General features: G+C 35.0%; 2 protein-coding genes and 1 long non-coding RNA gene across 4 annotated transcripts in view; all 3 read right to left on the bottom strand.

The window, feature by feature from the left end:
* LOC135770761 (B-cell receptor CD22-like) overlaps nucleotides 1-20,665 on the bottom strand; it is a 113,452-nt gene that overhangs the window by 16,837 nt on the left and 75,950 nt on the right. The window lies entirely within an intron of this gene.
* Nucleotides 8,255-20,665, bottom strand: part of LOC135770767 (B-cell receptor CD22-like) — a 73,431-nt gene continuing 61,020 nt past the window's right edge. The window contains exons 4-7 of the mRNA XM_065280559.1: nucleotides 9,377-9,697; nucleotides 9,004-9,255; nucleotides 8,560-8,861; nucleotides 8,255-8,388 (exon numbers count right to left, since the gene is read on the bottom strand). Coding sequence (XP_065136631.1) covers nucleotides 8,362-8,388; nucleotides 8,560-8,861; nucleotides 9,004-9,255; nucleotides 9,377-9,697 — 902 coding nt within the window. The 3' untranslated portion in view covers nucleotides 8,255-8,361. The remainder of the gene's footprint in view (nucleotides 8,389-8,559; nucleotides 8,862-9,003; nucleotides 9,256-9,376; nucleotides 9,698-20,665) is intronic.
* Nucleotides 19,402-20,591, bottom strand: LOC135770328 (uncharacterized). Its single transcript, XR_010542588.2, has 3 exons — nucleotides 20,463-20,591; nucleotides 20,250-20,390; nucleotides 19,402-20,173 (listed from the first exon to the last, which is right to left on the bottom strand). It is a non-coding gene; the product is annotated as an uncharacterized lncRNA (long non-coding RNA).

Below are 20,665 nucleotides of genomic sequence, written 5' to 3'. Positions count from 1 at the left end.
ACGGATGGATTGTATTCCCCCTGGTGGGCGTGGTTTTAAGGTTATGACGTGCTGCGCTTTGTCTCTATAGCAAAGAGTATAGAAGTACAAGAGGGGGATACTCAATAGAACGTTCCATTGCAACACCAGCGCCCAGCAGCAGCCCCACGAATCCGCCATTTTGGAATGAAAGCGAATCGGGAGTCAACTAGAAGTGATGGCAATACCAGCTACTTTGTACATTAAAAGATCAAATTGAAACTGAATGATGATAACACAGAATAACATACAATCAGACCAGTGATCATTAATCCCTTTTTACAGCTTATTTTCAGATATTTAGACAAGTCTTCCACTTTTATATAGGCTAATTTTACATAGATACATACCGACATAAACTCATCCACACATAATATTTTGGCTCCATATACATACACATATACACATATATACATCTGAATTGCTCGAAATGGATAAAGTAAAAAAAACACAGCCACTGTCCCAAAAGTGGCAAGTATACAGGATAACAGACAGAACAATGCATAATGTTCTATAAGATTATAATGTTTGTAGCGGGATTAATATGTACAAAATATATTTCATACCTAGTGGAGTTGGTAACTAATAATAATAGTAAATGTGTAAAATAGCATAAATTAGAATTATATAATAAAGCAAGAAAAAACTACCTCGTGTATCTATTTAATGATTGGATTCCACAACTGATAACAATAACAAATCAACACATACATACAAGACAATACAGCGTTTCGTGTAGGTGTAGCAAGTGAACAAAATTTTAATTTAAGAAACTTACTATTGCGCTTCTGATTTGGCTGTGAGATTCGTTGAGAATGAATTGAGAATGAATTGGCTGTGAGAATTTTCATTCCAAAATGGCGGCCGCGCTACTGAAGCGCCACCTAGTGACTGTTGCCAAAAACGAATGAGAGTTTCCCCTCTTGTTCTTCTATACTCTTTGTCTAGAGTGACCACTGACTTCCATATTAGGAATAAAAAAATATGATGGAATTTAATGGGTACCATCAACTGCGTGCTTGCTTACCATCATTTATTAAAATATTTTCTTCATTTCTCAAAATATCTTCTTTTGTGTTCATCAGAAAAAAGAAATTCATACAGGTTTAGAACAACATGAGGCTGAGTAAATGATGAAAGAATTTTCATTTTAAGGTCCACATTTTTTTCCACAATTGTGGATTTTAAGGTGAACTTTCCCTTTAATGGTCTGACTAGTGGCTAAACTGAACTCTAGAACAAACACATTGTCAAAAATATCAAATGTTTTGATTTCCTAAAGAGGAGGGGAGACATGAAGGGAGCTCTTACAAAAATGAACTATGGCTTTGCTACTGGTTACTGTAGTAAAACCACGGTTACCGCAAAAGGTTACACCATGGCTACTGTAGTACAGTACACTACAGTACTGCTGATAGTAATCAATACACCAAAAACATGGTTACTATACTTTTACCACAACAAAAAAAAACATGGTTAATTTTCGTAAGGGAGGTTTGGCAGCCGATCTGTAATTAACATTGTATACATTATAAAGTACACATTTTACACAGTAATATTAGCTTAGTGTAGTTTTTGATACCCTTTAGCTATTATTTGAACTAAGGTAATCTACTTGTTATTTATTTTGCTTGTTATCAAATTACTCTAAAATGATTCTGTTGTTATTGATTCTTTGTGAAAGTTTATTAAAAGTTATGTTTGTTCAACGAAAGCAGTATGTTTATGTTGTTACTGCTGAAAACATCTATACACAAGTTTGTATATACCTAGATTTGTATAAGTGCCTGCAACCCCTTCAGCCGTTACTTATTCACAATACAGCACTTGCCTCAAGTACCTTATTGCTTTTATAAAACGGTTACCACACAATATTAAAGTAAAAAAATATATATTAGTGCAACTTTTATGAAGTTAAATCATTAAAAAGCATTCCTTCCGCTAGAAAAAATAGTCCCTGACCATGAACAAAAATGTGTTCCAATCACTGATCTATATAAATGACTGGATTGCGCATAGAACGCTTGACGTAACTGCGTGAGGTGAAGCCAGCGCAGAGTTCGAGCCGCCATCTTGGTATACCCAACCGGCAGAGAGCGTCATTGACTTCCATTCAAAATCATGAACAAAATGTACCCCCTTTACAGCGTATCAGTTACACAAGGTTAATTTTTAGGATATGTGTACGTTAATTATTTGTTAATTCTGGTGTTATTTGCAATGTTTATGTTTTAATCTGGCAGGATCATGGATTTATAAAAAACCGTTAAGGTGAGTGTGTCTGTTGCATTTGTTAATGACACTGGTATAAATAAAGTTTTTTTTGACATTCAGCTACACTGTGACGGTCAGCGTTATTTCTCTTAATAAGTTTAGGTAACTTGTAAGTTTAGATAACATAATTACAAAACTAGCAAATTATTGCATGCACATACGGTACAAAGCATGAATATTTATTTAGATTTCAGAATGAGCACGTCTATTGTCTAGGATTGAAACTAACCGTTTTATAACTCCTGTTAAAGTTAATAACATTTATTTTACATCTTTTAGATCTTGTGCATCTTGACTGAATGCTTATGTAAATGTGATATTTCAGGTTTTTTTTTTTTTTTTTATTACATTTTTACAATTCTGTTTTTGTTATATCATTATGGGTAAGCGAGTGTAGATGAATGGCAAAAAAAATACTAATTTAAACGATTGTAGTATCAGGCTGAAACATCATAACATTGATCAAGTGACGGGGGTCTGAACACTTTCTGAATGCACTTATATATTCAATAATACGTACCAATCAAAAAGAGAGGAATTGATTCAGGAAACATCATCCGTCTGTAGAGTATATTCAGTAACTAATAAAATAAACACATTTACATTATTTCTTTTGAGCATTACTGAGTGTTTTATTTTAAGAGCACAGATTCGGTGCTTTTTGTTGCATGTCTGAGTTAATGACTGAAGATCACAGCTGTGGACCTCTGCTTGTTTCTTTCATTCATTTGATTCATCTTGTGACAACTTGTGAATATTTGCAAAAGATGTCGAAATTATAAACAAGCAACGTCTGATTAGATATTTGAATATTTCATCATTTAGTCATTATCTTATGTGACCCATTTTATTCACCTAACAATTACAGTTAATTCAACAAGCATTTTACTCAGTCAAGGCAAATTATTAATCACAAATAACTTCTTTATCTTTTATTACATCTATTAACATCATCAAGTATCTCGAGCAGCACATTCACAATATAACAACAACATGAGTTCAAAAAGTTCAGCTGTTTTTAGAGAAATGCACGTACTGCTTGTCATACACAAGGTTTGCAATCAAAAAAGCACAGTATGTTAGTAAACCGCTGAATGCATTTCACCCAAAAATGTAAAAATCTGTTGAAATCAGATTAAATGTTGTTTTACCTTCAAGCAGAATCCGTTGATCTCAGTGAGCATCTTAGCAAAGTTCAAATCACTTTCAAATGACAGCAAAAATACAAAAGAGGAACTTATATCCCCTTGTGTCGTTCTAATGTGCTATCTTTGCATACATTTATCTTCAGACATAAAAGAAATAAGCAAAAATGACAGATTCCTGTTAGAGATAAAGAGATATGTTAATTTCTGTCATTCGTGTGTGAAGCTCATTTCCTGTGTTCGTGGTTACCTTACTTCTGTGTTCTTATGAAACTATTAAAAAATAACCCCACCTATATGTGTAATGGTTGCTTGGTGTAAATGCAGTGTGATTGAAATGAAAATAAAATGAAACAGAAATTCTATTTGTTCATGTTTATAATTTTTTCCCCACTTATGTACATTATTTTATGACTGCACATGAAGGGTGTTATGTGCTTCCACTTGTAACACAGTAACACTGCAGACATAAGCAGAACTTTAACAGTCTTTTAACTTGGTTAAAGTGCAATGCTTTGGTAAATGCTATTGCTCTGACAAACATTACTGTTAACTGACTTTGTCACATGAGCAACTCCCTTAGCATTTCCCCCCAAATATCAACCATGTAATGAAGTATTTTTTTTTTAAATAGTAAAACAATTACAATTACTGAAATTGAAATCAGTTCGTTACTCGCCTTACTCTATTTTGTAAAAAAAAAAAACACTTGCAGACAAGACATTTCTGATCTGCAGGACCGTGGTGGGCGGCGCAATGAATCATTAAACTTCATCGCCAACAGTGCGTATAGAATGAACATGCATCCAAACGGGACAACATACCTTTGTTTAAAAATTGTGCATGAGTCATAATCCATCCAGTCTCATGTTTGTAAATTATCTTTGCCAAGTAATCCCAGTATGACATCAACTTGCATTTGCAGTCCACAAAAGCAAAAAAATCTGAGAAATGTTAATATATTCTTAGATGTTTACATTGGCTTTCATGGAAGAGAACGATCTGCTTTTGTTGTTTCCTTAAAAAAGGCACCCTGCGCTGTACACTCCATAGTATGAGAGTGTGCATTAGTTTCAGTTTCGATTTCACTCGCTCAGTATCCAACAAAAACAATCAGTGCCGGCCCGAGCCTCTTAGGGGCCCTAAGCAGAATTTGTTTGGGGGGCCCCTCACCATTTTTTTTATTAAAAAATAAAGAAATTACAAACATTTATAAAAAGAACAAATTTGCACATTAAATAAGGTCTAAAATTAGCATTAGGTTAAGAAATCAAATCAAATAAACCATAACACTGTCTTTATTGTATTAATTAAATATAATTTTTATTTTTTTAGAGCTACAGAAGTGATTTTCTCATTGCCTTGGATTGTTTGGTTAATATTAATGACACACACTTAAAGGGGTCATAGCATGAAAATCTGACTTGTTTCATGTTTAAGTGCTATCAACTTAGAAAATGTAATAAAGATCAACCCAGTAACTTTGTTTGGGTAAGCCATTTTCTGCAAGCGTGTGAAAAATAAGGTCAGATTTCGCCTGTTTTGTGAGGTAGGTAGCAAGGCGAATTACAATAATACCGCCCCCTTTATCTGCAATATCCAACCACAGCACTGCCATAGTGCAGAGAGAAAGAAAAAAAGTACTTGACAGGACAATTGAGTATCAATTACAACAAACCACCATCATAGTGATCAGTGTTTGCATTTCATCAGCTCATTTGCATTTTAAACGACACACCCAAAAACGGCACACTTGTGCTCAGGCCTACAAATTAGCAATTTTAACATGTTATAATAAATTATCTGTGGAGTACTTTGAGCTAAAACTTCACAAAAGCACTCTGGAGACACCAAAGATTTCTTTTACATTTAAAAAAAAAAATCTGTTTTGCTTTAAATAAAACACCATGTTTTGCTTTAATTTCGATCTTCCAGACACATGCTTACTCATACGAGGTTACATAATATTTGTTTGTAAATTGTGTCCACTTGTAATCCAAGGGGAATTTGGACAGATATATTAATTTGAATTCTTATTCAACACATCTTACAAAAACATTTCACTACCAAAGCAACTGCAAACTAAACCACCAGGATGTACTTACACCTTATATTTACAATACAAATTAAAGACTGGGGGAAAACCCCATAAGATCAAACAGGGCCAAAATATTGTAAACAAAGCTGTTACTGGTCTGAACCAGTAGAGGTCGCCATTCTCAATCTTTTTGTTAATGGTCAACCCTGAAACAAGCACTTGACTCTTTTATCCAAAGCGAATAATCAATAAGAAATCAAACCCATAACCTTTGCACTGCTAACAATGAGCTACAGAAACAATTTCTCTCTGTGCTTTGTGTTTCTTTTACAACACATAAGATGAAGCACACAAATGCTGTTGAACATTTCAGCAACAATGTACATAAATGGAATGATTTCCATAGACCTTTAAGTGGATACATCTTTTTATTTAAGTGGTTAGTTGTAATGTTTTAACCCAAACTGAAAAAAATCCTTACACTTTGAACAACTTCAGCATAGTTTATTAGGAATTAAAATAAGCTCTAGACAACGACTAAGGCAAAACTTGATAAAGAAGAAGTTAGACTTAATTTGTTTGGTAGATGTTTACCAAAAACATAAATACATTCAAATGATACATTAAGCATACGTATGTGTGTTCATTGGGAATGAAAACCACGACCTTGCAAACATAATGCTTTTACAGTTAAGCTTCAGAAACATTTATATTTACAGTAAGCAGTAAGCATACAAGAGGCTTTGCTACACAATATGTTAATGCAACGGAAAGTCGTGCTTACAACCCCTCCACAGTGTTCAAATTGAAGGGGGTCTGGGGGGGTCCCGGACCTGCTATAAGCCTCGAGGGACCCCCCATAAACCACAAAAATATAAATTAGGGGGGTCCCCTGGTTTTTATTCAAATTAAAATACAACATGAATTTAAATTTCTCATGTTGCGCTGTCACAAAGCGATAGGCTACAGTCCGTTATTTGTCCCAATTTCACAATAAACTAATTCAAATGATTTCTGTCTGAAATAAATATAAACTTGTAAGTGCGCCTCCCCCTGTTTTCTGGAGGAATTGACAGACGAGTTAATGTCTCTGTCTGCGTGTCGTGTGGATTATATTCACCTCTGTGACGGTAAGAATGTTTAGTAATCTTTAGGGTTAGGGTTTTTTTTATTCTTCTCAAACTATTATTTCATAACAGTGGCGAGGCCACACACTCAAATTGACAGCTGGTCCACCAAGTAAAAAGAAACAAAAAATATTTTATTGGGAAAGCAGAAGAAATCACGCATAAATGATAATAAATTTGCCTATAGTCTTTTTAAAACGAATCGCTCAAATACGCATCATTCAGAAATAAATAACTATTTATAGAAAGCTTATTGTTTGCATGTGTGGTTTTAAACCTTGCAAATGTTAACATGCAAGTGATTTTAAACAATTTGAGCGCAAGATGTTAAAGTAAGCTGTTTTGTGTGTGCACAGGCAATGACGCGCACACATACTCAAATGGACGCACACTAATAAGCGGACGCACGGAGACGTGCGATTCTAAAGCATGCAAACAAAAAATTATTTTGAAATACCATAGTCTTGGCACCTATTCTCATAAAAACATTCAGTTATGTCTTAAAGTGAGTGCAAACAGTTCAGAAAGAAGTCAAATCTTTGTGTTGGTCTGAAAGTAGCAGTTCTTATCTGCTTGTGTTTCTGTCATTTATATTAATTAAACAACAGAAAACAAAGGAAAATCACTTCTGTATCTTTAAAAAGATTAATTATATTTAATTTATATAATAAAGAAGACAGTGTTAATGTTTATTTGATTCTTTTTATACCTAAATACTACTGTTAGATCTTACTTTATTTGTAACTTTGTTCTTTTCTATTTTTATATGCTCATCATTTCTTAATTTTTGCTGATCCGAAAATTATTCGATCTATGATTAAAAAAACGCAATGTAATCCATTTAACCACTACTAGTAAAAATATGTAATTTGAGAGCAGCCTATTTCACCCCTATTCTGTTTAAAATTTCTGGCCTTGCAGTGTTTCACACTAATTTGAGGGGTAAAAAAAACTTTTATGGTTTCAGTTAAGGGTAATTTGGGGTTTCTTTGATTAAAACCAGGATCAGATGATTGTTGATCCAGGATCACATCTTACTTTGTCAAATCACAACGACCCTATAATGAGGGGGTGGGGCTTGGCCAGGGGGTGGGGCTTAGGTAGGGGACCCCCCCATAAGCTTTGACATAATTCGAACACTGCCCCTCCAGCCATGACTATATTATATTTATTATATGGCATGGCTTTGAGTGCATTATGTTAATAATGTGTAAACAAATATTCATTAATATTTCTTTTTATTTACATTAGCAACAGCATTGATTATTTTGTTACTGTCTCTCAAAATTACACTGTCAGAAAAAAAATGGTCAAACAATGGTCCCTACTGGGGCGATACCCTTTCAAAAAGTACACCTTTCCACCTCTATAGTTCATAGGTACATATTGTTAACAAATGTATACATATATCTGTACCTAAATGGCACATATTAGGACCTTTTCAATGCCCCAGTGATGGTACTATTTTTGGGGGGGACCTATTTACTTGTACTATGATAAAGCAGAAGGTGCTGGTAAATAAAGTGTTAAATGTGATGTTTGGGTTTGTAAGGGTTTGATGTCACATTTCTCATTTTACTCAAAGCTCTGCAGATACATAATTTGTTAATAATTTCCCTGTTTCTGAGGTCTTACTTCTTCGTCATGATAGGTCTTACTTCTTCGTCATGATAAACCTCGTAAATAATTGTATTTTCTATGTGTGGATCCATAATTTGGATTTCTATGTGTGGATCCATTCCTGTCAAAAACGACATCATCACTGAAAAGTCCAAAGTGTCGAAACCTGCAATTACAGTAAGAACAAGGTGGTACTACACATGACAGGGACCTTTGACTATACAGTACATGTTTGACCAGCTTTTTGGCTTTTTCTATTAATCATGAATAGATAAAATATGTTATACTGTTTAATAATAATTGAATTGATGAGTACAATTATTTATTTATTACTAACCATGGACAGATGTGATGGGTTCAGATTGTGAGGTCCCAACATCATTGGTTGCGGTGCAGTAGTACATTCCTGGGTTTTGAGGTACAACGGTGAAGTTTTGATGGTGTGACAAGATTGTTTAACTTGACTGATGGTTAATGTCTGACTGGTTTGATGCCATAACAGGGAATTATCCCTATACCATTGAAACTGGTTGACTGCTGGGTTACTGTCCCCCACTGAACACTTCAGTTTCAGCTCATCTCCCTCTCTGAGATCACTGATGTAAACAGCAGGTGTCACACTGACTTCTTTTGGACGATCTGAAAAATGAAATGTACAGACACAAGAAATGAATGTTATTATTTATCAATGAGATATATAATTAATAATCACTGTTGAAGTGAAAAAAAAAGAATAATATATTTATATTTTTATTAAAATCTCAGTTAAAACCTGACTTACACTTAACATTGATAGAAATTGTATTTGATTCTACATTTCCATACTTGTTTTCAGCTTTGCAGTAGTATTCTCCACTGTCTTCGGGTTTAACATTAACTAGTCTCCACTCAGCCAATTGTGATATTTCCTTCCCTTGTTTGAACCATGAGATGGTGACATTAGGGCGACCTCTAGAGGTGCAGGAGAAAATAACAGAATCTCCTTCCTTCACATTATCAGAGCTCACTGTTGCTTTTACTTCCTTTGGTGCATCTAGAAACAAAATCAGAGATAAAGTGGACAGATTAAAGTGAACTTTATGATTTATTTTGTGAATAATAGACAGTATATCAGATAAACACAGGATATAGTTAACAGTAAATCACACACTCACATTCAACAGACAGAGTGATATTTCTAGTGAGACAGCTGTCCTGATTTTCTTCTGGACGACAAGACAAGATCATGTTGTCATCTTCCCATGTTGTATTAAATTTTAGTCTGGTGATCTTTTTGTCCTCGTTTTCCTCTTTATCCTGTGTGAATCTATTATTTGATGACGTCACTCTTTCTGGATCTTCTCCTGGTTTATGGAGAATCCACTCAGGATGAGATGAGCAGGAAACAGAGGTTGAACAGCGAACAGTAAATTCATCTGACTCTTTGACTGAATACTTAATCTCTGATGAATCAATCTTCACCTTACAATGATTGTCTGAAATTAGGAAAAATCATGGAGTGAAAGGTGATTGATGAATAAAAAACTGGAAAATGTGATATTTCATGATTATGCTATGAAGCTACATGAAGTAATATCTAAATACACATATCTAAACAACAACATACAGACTGCAGATTTTTTTATTTTAAGTGAACTTTACATTTAAATGCTCAATTTTCATTTGTGGAATATTATTATAATATACATGTTATTCATACAACAAGTAATGAATGTCAGTAAAAAAGTCTTGCTCACCTGCAACTGTGAGACTCATAGGTGTGCTCATGTACTTGTGTTTGTCTAAGCCAATGAATCTAAAGCTGTAATTTCCACTGTCTGTCTTCTGTAGATCATTGATTTTTAAATCACATTTCATCCAAGAGTTTGTGGGGTTTTCTGTTTTATCAGTGATGTATTCGACTCTACTTGAGTAACCTGCTGACTGGGGACGATCATCTGTGTTACTATATACAATAGTACCATTAAAGATTTTCATATCATTATCATATTCTGGATTCTTAAACCAAAAAAGTTTCAAGTTTTCATCATGTCCTTGATCATATGTACAGGAGATGGGGACACATGATCCTTCAGATTTTGTTTGTTCCGGTTCGGGAATTTTTATCAAATGTTGAGTTGAATCAGTTGAGGAACTGAACACAAGAACTGCAAGCAAAAAATCATGTTGCAAAGGGTCTGAGAATGTAAAAGTGATATTTCATTTTTCACTTTGTCATTATGGGTTAGCAAGTGTAGATTATTGAGGAAATAATTTAAACAGTACTATCAGGCTGCAAAATTGATAAAAGTGAAGGGGTATTCTGAATGCACTATATATATATATATATATATATATATATATATATATATATATATATATATATATATATATATATATATATATATATATATATATATATATATATATGTTTTATTTTCGGACCAGGAATACTCTTAAATCTAAAATGTATATATATGTGTATATATATATGTGTATATATATGTGTATTGTATGTCTATGGTAAAAAAAATGGATGGAACAAAATCTGCAGCACTCTTTATTTCTTTATTTATGTGATTTGTCTCATTCACAGTTGTTACATAAATTAAAGGCGGGGTGCATGATTTTTGAAAAACACTTTGGAAAAGGCAGTCGGGCCGACTACCAAAACACACTTGTAGCCAATCAGCACTAAGGGGCGTGTCTGCTAACCGTCATCGTTGCCTGTGTTGCGTATGTGTGAGGCGGGTCTTATTAAATGAAGGTCTAGATTCTATTGAGGTAGGGGCGTGTTTGTTTAGTTGATTTCAAATGTCAACACTGGCTTTCAGAGATCATGCACCCCGCCTTTAAGCAGACCTTCAATTCCTAATGTATTTAAAATAATGAAGCTATACTTTAAATACTTTCTATCTTTTAGCAGAATGTAATGATGACACCATTAATGTCTCAAAGATAATACAGTATGTTTCTTAGGAAAATCTTATGATGATGACAAAAATTTTTTACAGCCAAACAAAGGCACATACAAAATTGCTGTAGTTATGCAGCTGTTTGCCAGTAACTTGTTGAATTTTTAAATGTAATTTTGCAAAGCATTAATGTGTCAAACTTTTTCAGTTTTTTCCTTCAGATTTTGCTTCAGAGAATGCTTTGCATGAGGCTGTTATTTTAATTTTATTCTGTAAAGATAAAGACTTGTTAATGTTTCCTCTTCATTTAACTCTAAAGAAACTCTTATTTAACATAAATTTAAATATACAAACAGCTGCCAGTAATACTGTAATTTCTACAGACATTTTTAACAGTGTAAATTTCAGAATTAATTTTACTCCAATATAAAGACCTGTTTAAAGCCAGATAAAATATGTTTACCTTCGTAATGAATCTGTTGTTCTCAGCGGGACAGGAAAGCTCAAATGGCTTGTAAATGACAGCAAGAAACAAAAGGGGAATTCATATCCTCTGGTGTATTTCTTAAGTCACAGTGTATCTTTGCATATTTGCGGCAAAAAAAAAAAAAGGAATATGTTACTTATGTCATTCAAGCGTGAATCTTATTTCCTCTGTTAGTGGTTACTACGGTGTCAAAACAATTTAAAAAATAATAATAGAGACATCACACATAATGTTAATGAAGTTTTATTGAAATAAGAATAAGTAAAACTTTCTATTTCTGTTTACTATTGTTCTCCCACTACTGATCTTTTTACAGCTGATATTTTTACAGAGTAACACTGCAGGCATAAGCAGAATTGCCTAACAAATGTTTTCAGCTTAAGTGCAATGCTTTGTAAACGCAAAATGCGTTTACGCAAGCATGAAGTTAATGTTAACCTCCTGACAAATGTCATTTCTTACAACTTTTTGAAACGTGTTGGCTACTATCAACAGGGAACCAATAAACAAAAGAACTACAAAATGACTACAAGCACGAGCCAGGAAATTACAAATTAAAAGTCCATGAACTAAAGAGGAGGAGCATCACTTGCAGAGGCGTCATGCTCATTCAAAGTGCTCCCTCGAGTTTTTTAGCAAAATTGATGTTGCGTGCAACCTCTAAATCAAAGAAATGTCCACTTACTTTTCTTTTTATCTGTTATGCACAATATTAACAGTTCTATGCGGCAACCTTGTCAGAGATTTTTCGCCGTTTTTATAGGGTTTTGATCGAGTTATACTTTATTCATGAGGAAGGCAGATGCAACAGCGCAGTCGCACACGTCATCAGCACCTGTGCACGGTCGCGGGATACTTGCTGCTGCATTTTGCCAACTGAAGACACCTTGTAAAAAACGCTCACAACATCTTCAAACTTATGAAGCTTTTCGAAGCTTCGAATCAACTGAACCAATTGCTTTGAAAATTGATTCAGTTTTTCGAAGTAGTTCGAAACACCACACACGCTGGCGACCCCTGCTGGTCAAAATAGTGTAAAAGCAGATATGTCCAAACATTTTACACTTTTTTTAATAAAAAAAGCAAGATTTGTATTAATATATGTTTTAAAAAAAATATTTAACTTAATTAAGACATAGTTAAAAGTTATGTGTTTTTAGTTTTATTTAGGGCAAACAAATAATTAAAACTAACTACCCTTTTAATTATGCACATTTTTGTCATTAAATCTGTCTATAAACAAAAAGTAGACAAAATGGCAGTGTTATTAGTCGGAAGGATAAATGTTTTATGAACTTTCATAATAAAACTGACCCGAGTTCACCTAAACATATTAGACACTGGTCATGTGATCAACTCCCCCTAGTGGTGGTGAACCATCGGATTTTTTTATTATTTTTTTTATTATATATTGAACAAACATACAACATGACAAGACATCCAAAGAGGTAACATGTTAAGGAATTGGGTTTACAATACACAGAAAAAAATATAAAAAATTAATAATAAATAAAATAAGTACATAATAATATTAAATAAATAAAAGTGAGACAGCATAGTTCAAATTTCAATTAACTTCAATTCTTTGGCGTATAACAGTGTATCTCTACATTTTTTGTTATCAATACACTGGAGAGACTCAATATATACATCAAAGTCAATCATGAAAACTTTCAAACAAGGTTTTAAATTATTTCTTTTACTTTTGTGAATATGAAATTCACAAAAGTAAAAGAACCATCGGATTTTCGAAACGTTTCGAAACAGTTATGACGTAATGAAGCCTCGTTTGCTAAAATCACGTGACTTGGGCCAGTTTGAAACAAGCTCCGAACCACTGATTCGAAACAAAAGATTCGTAAAGCCTCATGAAGCAGTGCTTCGAAAACGACCATCACTACTTCAAACCACAGTCTGGTAATGTGCATTTAACCTCCATTTTGTAGAAAATGTTTGGTTCAAAAAGTGACAGTGTTCGTTATATAGTAGATTTCATCTTAGTACAACGCCAGAGTTCGCCAGATTTCACGGGGCGGCGATGAATCACGTTCACGTATGAGGTAAAATTTAGTGCAAAAATACGTTCATCTAAAAATTTGATATAAACATATTTTTAAAGTTTTTAATATTTGCAATTAAATTAAAATGTTGAAAAAAAAACACAAAGGGGCAGTATTGCTTTTGCAGCATTGAACATTAAAATCAATGCTTATCCCATTTTCATTGTATACTTTATGGATTTAAAATTACATTAATTTTATAACATAAAGCAGTTGTTTTGCAAATGCATTAATGGCACAATTGAACAAGTCTTTAAAAAGAACATATATAAACAAAAATGCAATTTTCAGATGTAAATAAGATGTCATTATTTTGATTGAATTAATTGATAAAAGTTTTTGACATAAAAGTTAGTCAGCACATGCATTTTGGTGGTTTTCACATGAAGGCATGGGGGCTCAAATGGTTAGAAATCTAAGGAAAAGACTGAAGGCTAATCTCTTTTAATGTCTGTTTATGCACAAATTTCTGTAAGCTATGCACTGTGCTCCTGCACTTGTTTCCTTTATGTTTAAAAAAAAAAATAACTTCTGACAAACAATATTTGAAATAACTTGTATTTTTTATAATGCACATCCGAACATTTTTAAATCTATTATTTGTACATGCACACCCAAGGTGGTAATTCTTCATGATATGAAGCGGAGTGCTTTTACGCCGCAGTTGTTCATTATTTTAACATAATTCAAAGCAGAGAGGTTTTAATGTTTTTCATGGCACAATGCAAAATTTATCAAGATGTGCTTCAGCGATTAGTATTCACAATATAACAAACAGGATTGCAAATGAATCAGTGTAAACAAAGTTTATTGTAACATACACTAGGTGTCATCATTCTCTTTTATTTGGGGTTCCTTTAAAATGTATCAATCACATCAAAATGAATATTGTATATATACTGGTACTAAAATACCAAAATGTTATCAAATGAGAGATATCTGAGCCCCGTAGAAAGATGATGTTAGAATATTTATATAATATAAAACAATTTCAGTTAAGTTTGTTTAAATAAGATCATAATTCACTGCGTACCAAACAAAATACCAAAGAAGTATGCATTCAAGTAACATTAAGTGTTTTTGATTTGATTATTTGAGAGGTTTGTTTAAGAGAACATGAAAACACGGCTTACTAAACTGACTTTTTGCATTCACAGAAATGTCACATTGATATGAAATGCCTTAATGACTTGATTTTTCTGTCACATTTAAATTTGAAATACCTGTAAATAAAATAGAGGCAATATGTGATGTTTTGAAATGAATGGTGTTAACGTTTGCAGTTGGAGTGTGATATTGTAGACGCTTCCTTTGTCAGTGGTTACTTCGCAGTTGAAACTACTGTATGTATTGCGGTCTGCATTCTTCTCATGCATGGCTACTGTGATTCAGATGAAGACCTTGACCGGATATTGCACATGGGGTGAAATGTTTTAATAGCTGAGAACGAAAAGGTGCCAATAGCTTGCACGGACAATCCGGTTTTATGAAGAATGACGATGTAAGATAAAAGATCTTTATTGCTAAAAAATAGCATATTACTGTAGTACATTTTGAGCATGCCTAAATAATATAATGTGCGTGTTTACAGTTAGAGTAAATCAACTTTAGGCATTTATTCACATTTATTACACGGCTCTCTGGAATGCTTGATTCTGATTGGTCAGTTGAGACATTTGCAGGTTCGTTCTTTTCGAATAATAACCGCTCCAAAATAATAACGCATAGCCGGTACTACTTTTACGAGTTAGATCGCTCCGCGCCAATAAAGATTACTGTTTGTTTGGCGCCATCTTGTGACAAACACTGGACAACCACGACAAGACACAGAGAGCTTACTGAGACTGAACTTGACAAAATAGAGCATGACAGCTACGAAGCCAACACACAAAAAAAATACAGAATGGGCATTAAAACTTCTCAAAGACTGGCTAAAAGAGAAAAAAATGGAGACAGACAAGTATGAAGCAGAGGATCTTAATAAGGTATTACGATCATTTTATGCATCTGTGCAAAGTTTCGCGGAAGGATAAAAATGTTAATTTAAAACAAATATGCCAATAAAATGTTTCAAATTCATATTCATGTCCAGTTTTTTTTCTTATGTGACAAGTAGCCGTGTAATAAGCGGGATAATGTAGAGTCAGCCGGTAGTTATCGGGAAATAAGCCCCTTCAGTGTGATACAAGACCCTCCGCTTCGCGTCGGGTCCTGATCACACTGTCGGGGCTTATTTCCCGATAACTACCGGCTGCCTCTACATTATCCCTTACATAACCAATAGCACTAACATTAGTTTAGCATTAAAAATGAATCAAAATGAAATTATTTGGGATTAAATGGAGTTACTGTAAACATATTGTAAACTTATTGGTAATTACTAGTACACTAAACATGGTATAAATCAAAATTATGTTAAGAGCATGTGTGTGTGTGTGCAACACGAGACAATTGTCAATTTTAGCCCCCCCCCCCCCCCCTCAAAAGGGTGATCCATCTGTTACCATAGCAACCACTTTCTCACAGTAGCGAACCGTGGGTACTTCAGCTGGGCCTTCAAAATATGCAATGAAGTGCAAATGCCTCTCCATCCATAATACTAGGCTATTCGTATTTTCGTTAAATCATACAGTGAACGTGTAAAAATTCTGAGCACGCAAAGTTAAATTACAGAATGGGCATTGTCTGCCTTTAAATGCAGTTTTAAAGTTTAAAATTACTTTAATCTAACTGAAAAACACAAATACAGATTCTGCTGCTCTGTAATGACAGTCAGGGGCTCTGTAAATTTGCATTTACCAAGCTTAAATTATGTTCTTTAATTTATATTTTATTTTTTGGAAATATATATTTAGCTGTAGGATACCTTGTTAATCTTTTTCATAAGGGGAAATATAGCACCCTGCGTTCTCAGTGCACCTCCTTGTGGCTTATAACTGTTGTTATAAGATATCCAGGGCTCGCAAAATCTCTAGCCCGAGCCCCGAGGTCCCTGGGCTATTGCGAATTCTTTTCGGGCTACCAAAATGTATCTCCGCCCTGCCCATCGGGTATAGCGAGGAAAAAAATATTTGAATGTTTTCGCATTCTCTCAGATTTAGTTAGGAAATTATATTGTATGTAATTCGGCGTCGTCTGTCAGTCATTACTATCCTCACGTAACAAGTGAAACTGTCAGGAAGTAAAAGTATAATTAAACCCATTAGTTTTCTCGTGTTCGCGTCATATGCACAGGCTCCTCTGCACGCGCTTCTCCCAGCTGTGCTCTTCACGAGTACGCGCTTAAGTTATTTCGTTTTTACCTCAGCCCTATCAAGCTAGCCACAACGTCAATCACGTTTTCCGCCATTTACCTCAACCACTATCACCGCAGAGATTCGGGCCATTAGACTGTATTAATATTAACGGTCTATGATCTTCGTCTTTGGTGTTTTACAGCAGCTCGCATCCAGTTTGTTGCATGATTAGGACTTCATGAAGGCTTACAATGCTTTGTTTTTTGCCCGCCCACTTGAAATCAAAACGTGATTGGTCGATTTGCCCGTCACTCTCCACACCAAAACACATAGCTTGGCCTTCCCCAACAGTATCTGTCTGCGTCCTGCAAGACGGAGGCGTGAGTTGTAGTAGGCGTGACTTGTAGTAGTTGGAGGCGTGTCTTGTACTTTTCTAAATCGCGGTCCACCACGCGAGATCTACCTCTAAGTCAGAATTGAAATTATGAAAGTTTTAATACTTATTTTAAAAATAAGCTTGTATGTTAGCAATTTGGGCATCAATGTGTTTGTAGTGAATTTGTCATTAAATAAGATTTAGAGTTTGTTTGAAAACGGGTCAGGTTAGGACAAGCTGAGGATATATGATGAAAGCCTTTAATGGTAAATTTCGTTTTGTGCATACATTTGTGCATATTTCAAAAAACGTATGGGTGGAATGTTTTTGGCACTGTGATTCTGCTGGTTAATTAAATAAAATACAATGAATTAATTTATTAATTACTCGTATTAATAAAATGTATATTTTAACACGTTCAGGGATTAATAATAATTGAAAGTGATGACAATGGCATTTTTCATCAGATGTTTATATTTACAACAAAAAGAAAACGACACTAAGCCAGGGGTTTTATTATAATTTATAATAAATTAAGTGCCTTATGAATGTTTTTTATGTTATCCTTTGTATATTTATAAACGTATGAGATACATACACAGCACACAGTCAAGTACATTATAAACATTATAAGCTTATACTGCAGGCCTACTACAAACTCTCTCCCGTTTTAATAATAACACCCTGACCTCTGCATTACATCTGAAGCCTCCAAATTAGGCAATTTTGGGAAAAGATTATCATCTTAACTTTCGAGATGTATAGGAGAGCTCGCGTGATCCGTGAACCGCGATGTACCGTACACACTGCATATTAATTGGGTTGTCACTAAAATGGTTGTCACTTATTAATTCGGTTGTCACTTCACCTTTTAATGCTTAATCCTGTTCTGACAACCGCATAATACAACCGCATTAACTTCCGCAAAATGCAGGGGACAACCGCATTTATAAAAACTCTGCATAGTGTGTACATTACAACTAAAGTGTTCAAATGTGGATCATGGATATGACAGGTCTCTCTTCTGAAAAACTAAATTCCTAAAAGGGGAAAAGTCTTTTGCGTGCGGTGCAGAAATTGACAGAGAGCGTTTGCTGACTAGTGTTGCCATATTGCACTAAAAAAAGCGAACAGGAAAATTCCAATAATAAACCGAAATAAATCCAAGTGCTGATATCAAAATATTGGGTCCCGGTACCTTTACACTTTAATAACACCAAAAACTTGTTCGCTTCATGAGCAAAAAGCAAGCCATAAACGGTTAAGCGCCAAAACAGTACGTACAAAAAACCCGAGGTCCTGGCAACACTGCATGACAGCGCGCTGTTTTACAAATGCGTGCAATGCACAACTCCAAGACGGTGGTTTAATGCAAAACATAATGCTGTTAAATTATTTTGGTCAAAGCTTTGAGACGCGAGACGGCAGAACGTTGCTATGGTTATCTCTGGGTCAATCATCACATTTTCGGGAGTGAGTCTTGTTCCATACAGACATGTAACGAACATTTAAGGGATTCACTCCCGCATTTAAATGCGGTTGTCACTCCCGAAAGTTTGCAGTGTGTAATAGGTCTCGTACACACTACAAACTTTCGGGAGTGACAACCGCATTAAAATGCGGGAGTGAATCCCCTAAATGTTCGTTTCATGTCTGTACGGAACAAGACTCACTCCCGAATGCGATGATTGACACAGAGATAACCATAGCAACGTTCTGCCGTCTCGCGTGCTTATCACAGATTTGACCAAAATAATAACAGCATTGTGTTTTGCAATAAACCTCCATCTTGGCGTTGTGTATTTTATGCTTTTGTGAGGCTGCTTCACAGCACGGAGCGCGCGGTCTTGCAGTGTTGCCAGGTCCTCGTCTTTTTTGTACGTAAATACCGTTTTGGTGCTTAACCGTTTATAGCTTTTGGCTCATGAAGCGATCAAGTTTTTGATGTTAATGTGGCATGACGAGGGGGTGAAAAGTTAGCTTTGTGACGAAAGCAAAGATTTTGCATAAAATTCCGACTACGCCACCCTGGGACTTACACCCAGGGAAATATTCCTTACACCCAGAAAGGCGGTAAGGCACACAGGTTCGTTCCTCTTAAAAGTGAAGCAAGCAGAAAACGTGGGTATAATACAAAAATTTAGATTTTATTTCACAATATTCGTTGTCCATGACAATGGGCTAGGTGTGAAATAGACAGAAGATGACATTAATCAAAGCAGATCTGTCTGCAGCAAAATACATAAAACAAAATAACATAAAACATCACAAAATCACAAAATTATACAAAAACACAACACAACTTAAGGTTTAACAGTCCTCACTGCTCAAATGCAGTGCGTGAAAAGAAAGAAAGATAATAAACTAATTAAAACAATACACCAACCTACAGAGCTGAGGTTACCCACCCGAGTGATCACTGGCACAAGTTGTCCAAAGGCACACACTCACACCAAACCGTGAACTCAAAAACACACACTTATGCACTTCAAAAATGTGTAACACTGCAAATGTTGAAGCAGTACCACCACCACCATAAGCTCTTTCACCCAGGGGGACCCCAGCTCCTGAAAGGATATCAAACAAAATAAATATTCAGACAACAATTTGACAAGAATTACTGAAAGCAAAGAAAACACAAAATAAATGGCAGGTGGAGCTACACAGGCAACCAAAGTCCAAAAACCAGCTCCAATGCACTAAAATCGGTTGTCTTGGTTGACTTTGGTAGTGACTAGATAACCCTCCACTCCAAGATATATAACACTAAAGGCAGGAACCAGACGGTGTACAATCCATTGTACTGCGAGGAATATGATGATGTCGGTTTTACCGCGGTGCGACAGCCGCACGAGAACACTCAAGAGGTAAACATAATGTAGAGCAAAAGGGAGAACCCTAAAGTAAACAAACATAATATTAAAAATCTAAACACATCATACACTAACATTACAACTACGTGCTGGACACTTACCGCCCAGTGGCATCACCCCAGACACATTAACGTCTTTTACAGCACCGTTTAACCTACAACAGGTCAACCACAGCCAACTGAGGGTGCACAGTCATTTAAGCCATCAGCAGCACAAGGGCACCAGTACGCTGGACAAACACGCTAAAACCAACACAAACTAGTTTTAAATAACATACAAATTAAAACTACGAACAGCACCTTAACAATTCTCACCTGTCGCTATTGCTGCAAACACCCGGGGGAAACACAGGACATGACGCATTCCGGGCAGCAGCCAATCAGTGCTTAAAAAGGGACTGCCCCTTCCTGATAGGTGAAAGTAGCTGTCAATCACAGCTCACCTAATCCTGCTACATTAATAAAGCGTGAAGAGGCCGGTCCCAATATTTTGATCTTTGAGGTAAAGCATTTAGATT

Source organism: Paramisgurnus dabryanus, chromosome 8 (genome assembly GCF_030506205.2).
Source record: "Paramisgurnus dabryanus chromosome 8, PD_genome_1.1, whole genome shotgun sequence".
Classification (NCBI taxonomy): domain Eukaryota; kingdom Metazoa; phylum Chordata; class Actinopteri; order Cypriniformes; family Cobitidae; genus Paramisgurnus; species Paramisgurnus dabryanus.
Note: the sequence above shows the minus strand (reverse complement) of the source record. Positions and strands in the feature narration are given on the sequence as shown.